This window comes from Galendromus occidentalis, unplaced genomic scaffold, assembly GCF_000255335.2.
Source record: "Galendromus occidentalis unplaced genomic scaffold, Mocc_1.1 scf7180000075388, whole genome shotgun sequence".
NCBI lineage: Eukaryota > Metazoa > Arthropoda > Arachnida > Mesostigmata > Phytoseiidae > Galendromus > Galendromus occidentalis.
This window is the reverse complement of record NW_003803378.1, coordinates 55,868-66,889: the sequence shown is the minus strand read 5'-3', so window position 1 is coordinate 66,889 and position 11,022 is coordinate 55,868. Positions and strand designations below refer to the sequence as shown.

General features: G+C 51.0%; 2 protein-coding genes across 2 annotated transcripts; one reads left to right on the top strand and one right to left on the bottom strand.

The window, feature by feature from the left end:
* Nucleotides 1-2,338: 2,338 nt before the first annotated feature.
* LOC100906820 (uncharacterized) lies at nt 2,339-3,527 on the bottom strand. The gene is made up of 4 exons (XM_018642018.1): nt 3,312-3,527; nt 3,068-3,201; nt 2,629-2,826; nt 2,339-2,542 (listed from the first exon to the last, which is right to left on the bottom strand). Exons 1-4 carry the CDS (start codon nt 3,463-3,465, stop codon nt 2,339-2,341), a joined length of 690 nt encoding a protein of 229 aa, XP_018497534.1. The 5' UTR covers nt 3,466-3,527.
* A 4,377-nt stretch (nt 3,528-7,904) lies between these two features.
* LOC100906673 (keratin-associated protein 6-2) lies at nt 7,905-8,499 on the top strand. Its single transcript, XM_003736980.2, has 2 exons — nt 7,905-7,928; nt 8,041-8,499. The coding sequence occupies exons 1-2, from the start codon at nt 7,920-7,922 to the stop codon at nt 8,455-8,457; spliced, it is 426 nt and encodes a 141-aa protein (XP_003737028.1). The 5' UTR covers nt 7,905-7,919; the 3' UTR covers nt 8,458-8,499.
* The last annotated feature ends 2,523 nt before the right edge of the window (nt 8,500-11,022 follow it).

Here is an 11,022-nt window from a genome sequence, read left to right as displayed (position 1 = left end):
AAATGAATGATGGAATGGGAAAACTTTCGAGCCCCCGATAAACTTTGGCTCGGCGTCCAGCCGAATGGGTCGATATCTTTTTCCTTCCCGTCGAAGTATCCAAACCAATGGACTGCATGCTCAGTATCCCTCTGGAGAGACAGTGGAAGATTTCTTGGAAGTTGTCGTTGATGAGCTGCTCCGATCAGGATCTTCGAGATAGTTCCTCCGCTTTTCCGTTCCGCTGACGAGACCCTGACCTTTCAATCCTGCGATATTGGATATACCGCCCTGGACGGTGAGGCTCGGTGGAACGCTTAGTCTTGCGCGGAGAGTCTTCCGCTGGTAGCTCGACTCAGCAGCGAGATAAACACCTGCGACGATGATCTGCGCCGCGCAGAAAATTCCGGTAGTGAGTGGTGGTGCGTTTTCATAGGGGAGGAGCGGGAAGGCCAACACCAGGAGCTCTACAATGTGGAGGCCAGCTATGGACATCCCGAGAACATGGAAGAGACTGAGGAACTTCATCGGGAAGACATTCTTTCCTTCTTGCGAAATCAGCAAAAGCGCCAGCATGTAGAAGTTATTCATCAGGTAGAATGTACACATGTACGACAGCAGCACGCTGTACCATATATGCCCCGCTTTCTGAGCCACGGAATTGCTCAAGACGAGCATGATGAAACTAATTATCGTGAGGGAGGTCAGGATTATGCCCCTGGGCGACTTGACTGTCCTTGGAATATTCCTCGTGGAGATGTAGAGCTTATCGGTTTGAGGCATGATAACCGGCGGTATGCTTAATGAGGCTTCGAAATCTCTCCGAACCTTGTGAATTCGTCGTTGTTCAGCTTGGAGGAGTCTGCTGGCGTGTAGCTTGCTTGTCTGCATGTTTAGAAAGTGCACTTGTCTAGAAAGTCGATTGCAGGACTATGAGCTGAGGGCTCGGCGGAATATGAGGCTGTGGGAGCGCGGGAGTTCCCTACAAATACTCATTACTGTGAAGTCATTCAATGACAAAAAAAAAGGGTCAAGAATAAGCCAGAACAATCCAAGTCCACCCAGGAACGACGAAGCTCTGTATCCGGTTAGCTCAGTGAGGGTCATCACAGAGGCAATCCTGAATTCCGATTCGGACTGGATCGAGAAAACATCCGCTCAGGAGTGATTAGATGTCGTCGAGAACAAGAATGACGCTCACTGAGAACAACTCCGAATTTCTTCAGGCTCCGTCGATACGAAACTAGCTGTATATATGTACACATATGTGTACATTTATATGTCTCCATATATTCCGAAGAGCCCGTGGTGGTAGTCATGATTTTGCGATACGATGAACCAGATGATTCCCAAGGCCATTCCCGATCGAATTTCAGGAACCCCAGGCTATTCTCGATGGTTAGCATGATCACTCCAATGGTACGCTGGTGTCAAGAAAATCGCGCTGACATCCGGCGAGACTACTCCGTCCGTTGACTCGAGGGCGGAATCCCCATTTGAAGATGCCGCAGGGCGAGTCTCAGGGAGGTCAGCATCCTTCGCTCTGTTTTTATTCGCACCATCCACGCTTTCTCGCTTCGGCGAAGACGTCGACCTGGTTGCCGACCACGGTACTTCAGTTTTTTCCGAAATCCTAGCCTGTGACGAGTGCATCAGTATTAAAATCGTGCCATAGAAATTGAATCAGCATCGCCGAGATTTGAGGAAGAGAGGGAGCGAGGGATCTGGCCTGACTATACGATTTTGTCCCAGGAATATTTCTCTGATAGCGAAAACTCTTACACTGGAGAACTTATGAGCAACTTCGTTGCTTAAATCCCCATCCGGATTTTCCTCGTTGAGGAATTTCCTGAGCCAATCCAATACGGCTGATAAACGACCCCTCGCGATGGCATCTACATGCTGAGTCAAGATATCGTTGATAGCTATGGGGAGGAGAGTTGCAGGACTGGTCAGGAGAACGCTTCAAAGATGGTCCGTGAGGGAAGATGTCACTTGCCCCCACAGGTGAGCTTGAGACATCCCTCGACTCCCGATATCGATTTACAGAAAAAGCCGCAGAGGATTACGAGCACACCTTGTCTCCTCTGTCGTGTCACCCGGACCAGGTCAATTGGAGCCACCTTAGCGTTCTCAACGAAATCGATGACGGCATCCGTGACATCACCCAGTGTGCAGTTCGCCTCTAGAGAGTGCTTCATGAATGCGATTGGATCATTGAAATCGGTCGAAATCCGCGCTGATTGAATCGAATACGTCTGGTTGGCCTCCCGGATCTGTTTCAGAAGATCGGCTTGCCTGAAATGTCATTATGATGGGATACCTAAGTTTTGAGATTGATGGCGACAGCTATATCACCTCATGCTTTCGCTTTCAATCGCGAGGCATCTTTCGGGGTCGCAGGCGATGAGGAGTACCGTCGGATTTGCTCCAAATCTGTCGTCGCATCCTTGTCTACGGGAACATCGAAGGTTTTCTGTTGGGGGATTTCGATCACTGTGTCGATATGTTCCTTCGAAGCGCCTCTTTTGCGCTCTTCTCTCGAAGGTTGAAATATGAATTCCTGCGGGAAATTGCCTCAGTATGTGGAACCCGATTGTAGGATCTCTCTGTAGATAAGGAGAAGCGGGAAACAGAATTCGGTATCACCTGTGGTACAGTAACCGCTTTGGGTTTCACGAGAGGGATCACCGGTTTGGGTTTCTTCTTCTTCTCCGAATTGACAATCTTCTTGACGTTGACAGCAACACTGACTTGTCCGCCACGGTAGTATTTGATGTCCGGCGCAAACACTTGAATCGTGACTCTGAATGATTCTTCTGCTTCGACCGCGATGATTTCGAAAACCTTTGGGCAGAATGAGGATCTGTTGTAGACTCATCAGGAGGGGATTCTCTGCTGCGTCCCTTCATGTCCACTTCTCGAGATATTCTTCGGAGGGCCGCTTCTTTGGTCGGGAGTTTAAGATTCCTAAGCTAGGACGCTCGGGATAAGTTTCAATCCGTGAGTCGGATTCCTGAGCTAGGACGTTCCGGATGGGTTTCAATCCGTGAGTCTGAGTCCTGAGCTCGCGAATTGAGCTGCCTACCTCTACAGATTGCGGGTGGATAATCAGGGCCTCCGGACGGATCACAATCTTCTTGTCTGCGGGTATCTTGAAGTAAACGCGTGACGAGTAGTCGTCGATGTTCTGCACGGTGAGCAACGTACTCCGAGATTCGCCTTCAGGGAAGGACAGCACATTCTTAGAAGCAACTTCGCAAAGGGCACCATAGCAGGCACCTACTCGCTGGGACAGCGATAAATCGGAATTGGATCGGTGAATTCCTCACCAGGTTTTGGTACGACGATCTGTAAGTTCGGTGATCTTGAAAAAGGCTTCAAAAGTAAAAACTCCGAGGGATTGGAAGTGCTCTCTTTCTTCTTGTCCCTCTTGGGTGGTGAGTACATAAGAACCCCGCCGGGTCGCGGTGCGTCGTGCGACATTTTCGCGTATCGGTCTCTTATCCGATACCGAACGAGAGACAAGGAGACCGCGAGCCCATCTGTTCTCTCCGAAACATAAACATGTGGTGCACGCCATGGAACGCGCGTCTCGTCGAAAACCCGCATCAGAAGGCTCGCCTTGATGCGCCTCCAGAACATAAATGCATTTGTGAAACCGAGATCATCATTTATGCTTCAACGATCCGCCGGAGTAACAGACATCCGGAAATCCGCAGGCAGTATCCATCATGTCCATCATGCACTCCATCTGAACTCCCGAAGGCCCCTCTACACCCATTCCATAGAGGGAACTAAAGAGCTTCATCTGATCCACGACGGATTTTTCTTGCATCTTATTGTCCACTCCATCGAGGGGGCTCCTAGGCATTCAGACGGCGATTCGGACGTGTACGTGGGATGTACAATCAGTTTGTAGGGCTTGGGTGCCTGAGTTTGGAGCAATGTCTCTCAATCGAAGTCTTGCGCCGGTGCTACGTATCCAAAGAATGAGAGAATCTCGAGAGAACCTATCGCGCTGTGGGATGGTGTCCCGAGTCAGGGAGAGAGATACACCCCCTGGAACTCGATGCATTCCCTCGCTCGATGCAGTCATGGCACGTCTGGGACCTCGGAGGGGGAAATCACTGAACCTCAAAGCTCAGAGAAGCCGGTTTTTCCAGGTATGTTTCGCCAGCGCTCGTTGTCGGGGAGAGAAATCAAAGTTTCCGGGAATATTCCGAGCGGATTTTTCGAGCTCGTCCGGGAGCACAGTGATATGGCGCCAAATCGAAGATCGCGCACGGTGAAATTGCCCGGAGCTGAAATTACGCCGAAAACTCTCGACAAGCAGCGCATCGAGGCCATTGTGAGGAGGACTGTTAGGAGTTTTGCGCGATCTCATAGCCCGCTTCTTGTCCTGCCGCAATTATAGTTCCGCGCGCCTTTAACTCGTACGCTATTCTGTTTCTTTTTGAGCGATTCCGGCTCCGCGCGATTTCAGTTCATGCGCGATTCTAGCACACGGTCCTAGTCTCTGTGGCAGGAATTTTTCGTCGTTTCGGAATTCAGTCGCGCGTCTCCGCTCATCTTAGTTGGTAATTTGCTCTTAATAAGCGACTCTCCGGAAAGCTCCAATTTGATCTCGAGGATTCTGTGGTCTGAGGATTTTGATTGCTCCTTATGTGGCTTTCTGCAAATGATAAGTCTACCTGGCAACAGTCGGAGAAAGTCTCAAAATTACCGGGGAACTTGAGCGCATCCCAGTGATTTTCCTGATCCGATCCAGAATCGTTCTGTGCGAAATGTTCCCTCGAAGAGGAAGATGTTGCCGCTCTCGATGTTTTCGGGGAGCTACACACATATTGGTTGTTAGGCCACCCGTCTAAAAAAGGTTTCCTGTTTGAGAAAGCGGCGTCAGGAGGAGCCCTTCAATCATGTTTATCTCTCTGTCATTATCAATTTTTCGCCACTGACAAGTTGGCTCTATCCGATCATAGATCTATCTCCGATTGTGGAGGAAGAGGCTTGAGCTATTTCAAGCGGACCTTCGCATCGAGGATGACTCCACTCGCGCTGAATCTGGGAAAGTTCGCATCTCTGGAAAAGGGTTTCGCGAGCACTAAACGATGCATTCATAACCTGGGCACGCGTCCACAGACTGACTTCCGATAACGTAAATGGCCGAGGGCTGTTGGCGAATGCCGCTCCAAGCCGATTCGCGAGGGAAGAAATCGACGTCGAGCGAGGAACCTAAGTGTTATGTCCGAGACCTGCTTCTGTCACTTATAGGCTTCACGCGAATTAACTAATTCTTTAAAGAAGACACATTCCTCCACCGTCTGATTCCGCGACAATGCATGTCCCGGGATCCTGGCGACCCACTCTCGAGCTCTGTCGAGGAATTCCTCCACATCTGGGGAGCCGCCAACCGAACGGGATGGGCACTTGAAGTAACATCGCCAGGAATCAGAGCTGTAGAATCCACCGTTGACTGGATCCGTTCTGCTCAAGAGGACAATCGGTCCACTCAACGTTCCCAAGCATTGCCGAGAGGCGAGGCAGCTGCTCGGAACGACCCTTCTTGAAGGACACCATCGCGACGTATAAAGCCATGTTAGGCTCGCCATCCACATAAACGTCCGAAACTATACTTGGCTCGACGTGTGATTCGCAGAAGTCATGAAATCCCGCAATCACGGCTTCTCTTCCGAGTCAGGTGTCTTAAATATCTCCCTTGATTTGTATTCGCATGCGGCGACTAGTCGGTAAGCCCCACACCCTGTCAGCGAAGAATTCTCGCCGTTTCCTCATTCTGCCGGTCTATCCTATTTACCATCGCTTCACCCGAGTTTTGTACTTTCACAACGAACTCGCAGTGAGTGGTGGAGTCAGGATTGAGTCAGGTACAGTTCTCCTCGAGGGTTGGATCGTACTTCACGGGAGGATCAAAGAGGAGGGGAGCTCGGACTACGAGAGGTTGATCGATGCTTTGACGTCGCGGTCTAGTGATCGGGTCACGCTCAGGGGCAAATGAATCCGTCAACGACCGGCTTCGGTTCGCTGCCAAAGGCTTCCGATAGAGTTTGGCTCTCATTAAATAGTATTTGTTGCGATCCCCTAATCGATGCTTATCCGTGCGATAAGAGCAACAGCCTGGAGCATGATCTGCAGCGCTTGGCCTACATAGGTTTTTTAATTCTTCAAAGGGAGTAGGCTAATTGATAAAGATTGCTCATTAGCCATTCGAATCGTTGCAGTCACTATCAGTTAGCTCCGTGGATCATGAAGTCGGCTGCTCGATTCCTCAACGACCAAGCCCGCGGGGCTGCTTTTCAAAGATGCATCAAAGGACTAAATTCTGATTCGTATGACGCCTCCAATCCACGCGAAAACAGTCCATTCCGTAGGCACAATGCCATCGGAGGGACCGATCTTTCATTTTGAGGGGCGCGCCGCAGAGAGTGGAGAGCCCGCATTCCGTAAGAAGTGAATGCGGGGAATCTCCCGCGAGAACTCTATCCCGAGATGTCAGCTTTTTCCCTCGAGTTCTCCCGTGTAAGCGAATAGGGAATTACGATCCGTCGTTTCTTTCCGTAGAGAGTGTCACGAGTGTCACGAGTGAGGTGGAAGTTTCCTCGCAAAGTTGAGTACCGAGTCGATCTCGAGCCGCCAAACTCACTCATTAGCTAGATTATGACCGCACCTTCGCGCCTCTCCCGGAGAGTGTCGTGGTGAGACAGCCCCGTACATATTCGAGGCAATTAAGGCGTACTTGCTCAAATTTCAAAGTCATTCGAGTTTCCACCCCACCCGTCACACCATTCTCCTCGTTCTTTGACGTAGCTCCAATCTCCCGACCGTCCGTTGCTTCGCCTAAGTTCCTTATAAATATGAAAGTCCAGCTCACGCACGAATACGAGCAGGGCGGGAGTTTCGACAACAGGAACAGGGGACCTGATTCCACGCCTGATAATGGAATTCAGCGAATGGATTGGCGGGACGCCACATTGCAACGAGGTCGATTCGAGCCTCTCCCGGGAAACGAAGTTTGGTTCGACAATAGGTGCACATTTTTCAGTGACAAACAGCGTTGACTGTTCGGCTGACGTGGCTCTTTAATGGAAACGTGATGTTTGGAGAGGTGAGCTTCTGCACCAGAAGAACTTCTGAGGCAGATATCGACCCGTTTTCCTTCCTCGCTGATTGGGATTGCCAAACCAGTAATCGTTGGCGAAGAGAAAAGAAACTTTCTTGTGCCGTCGCCGGATATTGTGACTTTCTGAGCCATTTCGACGAAAATGCTCTTCGCCTACATAGCCTCGCAGCTGCATCTTCTCGCAGCTGGGTCTAAGACGCCTCGCTCTCCCGTATGCCGTTTCTCCCAAGTGCCGGGGGAGCTTCTCCACTGAATTTCGCTCATTTCATACCAGAAATTCGTGTAATTCAAGTGAAATTCAAATTCCAGACGAAGTGGGAGTTTCAATGCATCTCTCAGATCTGGCACCTCCTCGACAACCCGAAATTCGGACACTTATCCTGACGTTATCAGGGCACGAAATATCAATCGCGCGACTTTCGCCGTGATCTGCGCGGGTGTGTAGTTCTGCGCGGGAACGAATCGCGTGGAGTTGTCGGATCACAGCGAAAACCACGGGGCTGACCATTGCACCAGTTACTGGCCCCGGATTGAGAACCGGGTACAGCTCCTCGATGGATTTCCAACCATTCAAAATCTGTTACCAGAATATGAACTGGTAGACATTTATCTCAAGTTATCTTGGCGCTTTTTTTCTCTCGTGTACAATTGGCCCCCGTTTCAACCAAGGTCGAAGGGGGGCCGGACCGAACCAGAAACGGAAGAAAGCGTTAACTCGACTATACCCTTTCCGGTTCAACGAAGTACATATAAAGAGTTGTGCAAATTTTCAACCATCAATCACGATCCAAGCTCAAACATGAACTCTGTGAGTCTCTCAATGGTCTCAATTGAGGAGTGACAGGCCATCTGCTCGGAACTGTTATTGGCTCATCTGATCTCATTGATATCCCACTCTAGTAATCATCCCCGTTTTTTAGTTCGCCGTCTTCGCTCTCGTCGCTGCCGCCATCGCCTCGGCTTCTGCCGGAGGTCTCCACGGAGGATACGGACTCGGTCACGGAGCCGTCCTCGGTGGCTACGGACTCGGTCACGGAGCCGCTCTCGGAGGTTACGGACTCGGTCACGGAGCCGCTCTCGGAGGTTACGGACTCGGTCACGGAGCCGCTCTCGGAGGTTACGGACTCGGTCACGGTTACGGTCACGGCCTCGGCTACGGAAAAGGCCTTGTTGCTGCTCCCGCTCTCTCTATCGGAAAAAGCTCATCCTACGTCAGCGTTCAACACTCTGCCCCTGTGATCGCCAAGACTGCCGTCCACGCCCCTCTTGCGATCGGTCACGCTTCTTACGGCCACGGTCTGGGTCTTGGATACGGTCACGGGCTCGGTCACTACTAAACGGCGCCTCGGAATGTAAATAAATCCTAGAACTACATTACAGCCGATTTTGGTGCGTTCCATTTGTCTGACTAAAGCGACAGAGTGAAGGAAACGAGCTGATATACAGATACTGTAGCCGTCAATTAAGATATAGAGACCCGATGCGATATTCGCGCTCAAGTGTTCGGAAATGCATAGTAGCGCGTAACCGGAGAGATGTCGGCAAGGAACTGGGCGGAAAAAAAGGCAAATATTTACCAATCTGTACATCGATGAATCGGAGAAAGTGAGCAATACAGGCCTCGGTATCTTGAGGGATGCAGCGAGAACGGAAAAGGGAGTGGATGAGTCATCCCGTGTCATCCGTTGCAGCCCGGGCTGTCATGGACCGGGGGCAGCGAGTAAGACGAGAGCGCCGCCATAGCAGGCCGGGGTGTGGAGAGGGGGCCGGGGACGAACACTCGAACATTGTTATGCCCCGATCCTCCGGAACCATAATACATAGTCGATGCACTGCAACTTTGTCCTCGGGAATCCTTGCCGCGATTATTTCGCGGAAGCATCTCTCGAAGCGTCGACCGCGGCGATCCATTCGAGAAGTAGCGTTGAGGAAAAAGTAGATGGGGAACACACAAAAAATTATTCATACTTCCGAGCATAAAAAATCTACAGTTCTCTTCGAGTACATATGTCTACGGGATTCCTGCGTGGCTCGAAAATTCTACGGACGCGCACAGGAAAGTTTCAATGAAATTATTCCGTTCCCTGAGGCATATATTCAAGATGACTCACGTTGCTATCTCCTCTCCGCGACTCCCCCGCGCTATTCGTATCGCCAATCCTCGCTCTCACTGCTGCTCCTTCCTCAGTCAATGTCGTAAAGTCTTGACGTTCGTATGACAAGGGTTCCACCCTACTTAGTTATAAACAAGGCTGCTCTCTTGTCGACATCCGAGGAAGCGAAATGCTTGCCATCAATGTATCCATCCGTGTCACAATGTTATCTACTGGGTAGTTTTCTCCGGGTCCTTCGAATCCCGAGCGAGCGAGCGATGTCTGAGCGATTCAAATGCAGACCTGTTCCGACCACTGAGCAGCTTCCTAGAAAATTCTCGTGAATCGAATATCCGCTGCTTCCATTCATGAAACAAAGTCCTCTCGAAATTCCGCTTTCATTCCCTCCTGGGCCCGGCCGCTACTCGCGGACACCGCTGTGACGTGATAGCTCTGAAACCGAGTTCCCCCCTCCCGGCTTTGCGTCTCACGGCGCTGTCGGACATTCCATCATTAATTGAACGTACGATCCGATATGCGCATGCATGACATCCCAATCACGCATCGATCCGCTTTGGCAAGGTCCCGGCGAATTGTCTCAAGGGAAGTCGACGTCAATGTGCGTCCCAGCTGCGCGACGCATAATTCAAGCCGGATCGCGGATTCGAGACGGTGCGCATCATCTCGGATCAGTCTCGAGAGTCACAACGTAATCCCCGAGACTCGTGCATTACGGTTTCGCCTACGGCATCGGAGCTTTTCCGGACAACAGTCAGCGAGATTCGCCGCCGCACGAATGATGGGCTGCTTCCTCGAGCCCGGGTCGGTTGCGTTATTCCGGAGAAAAATCGCCATCGTCCGCCGGATGCCGACTGAGCATGAAATCGAAGAGTAATTTGTCACTTTGGAAAATTTGAAATGTTCATCTGTTCATTGAGAGATCAAGACGATCTGACTCGAGCTCCGCTCGATTCACAGCGGTCGACCCGAAAGCCACCGAGCGAGCGAGCCAGGGGAGAAATTCGACAATGGATCGATTGATAGGCCTGATATCGAGCGCTACCTGCTGAAAGAGTGGGTCACCAAGATACAAACAGAATGAGTATCATTTGTATTATGTAGCGACGTACGTTTGTTTATTTTGGACAAAGGACGCGAGCTCGCTCTGCCGTCCGTCGATTCCTCCGTCGAAGATTCATCAAGTACGGACGTTGCTCTCGAGCGACGTCCGTGCGCTCAGTTCCATTCGTCTTGTACTCTTTGGACAATAAAACGACGGGTCGCGGTTCGGATCGGGACGACCATCGGTCCGATGTCCGATAACTCGCTGCCGATTTTCTCCACTCGCGTCGTTCAACGGTCTTTCGAATGCCTCGTTGCACGCTTACGCTCAGTGTTCGAACGCGCCCCGAGTTCCGGCTCCAAAATTTCTGAGCGTATACATAGAGGACACGTCCAGTGCAATAAAACCTCGACGCTGGAAAGTCGGTCGCTTCCGGGAATTGAATTCGGCCCAATGCTCGGGAAAGTGGATTCTTGAAGAAAACGGAACAAAACAGCCTCCGAGAGCCTGGAGTCCGTCTATGAGCAGACGAGTTCGGGAACTCGTGTTGATAAGTCGGTCGTTGGCGATCCGTTCGCATTCAACATCTTCTTTTGATTTTTCGCGAAAATCTGAGAACAATTAGATGTTCCGCAGCACGAGTCGGCACGTGCCGTCCGCGGATCCGGCCGCCCTCGCATCTGGATCGTTCGGCGTGCAAGAGGTCGATCTCGTTCGAACACATGTTCCTTCAACCAACGAAATGA

Coding starts and splice junctions, on each gene's coding strand:
- LOC100906820 (XM_018642018.1), bottom strand. CDS start 3,465: ATGTCGCACGACGCACCGCGACCCGGCGGGGTTCTTATGTACTCACCA. Junction 2,827..3,067: donor TCCACCCGCAATCTGTAGAG/GTAGGCAGCTCA, acceptor TTCTGCCCAAAG/GTTTTCGAAATCATCGCGGT. Junction 2,543..2,628: donor AAGCGGTTACTGTACCACAG/GTGATACCGAAT, acceptor AATTTCCCGCAG/GAATTCATATTTCAACCTTC.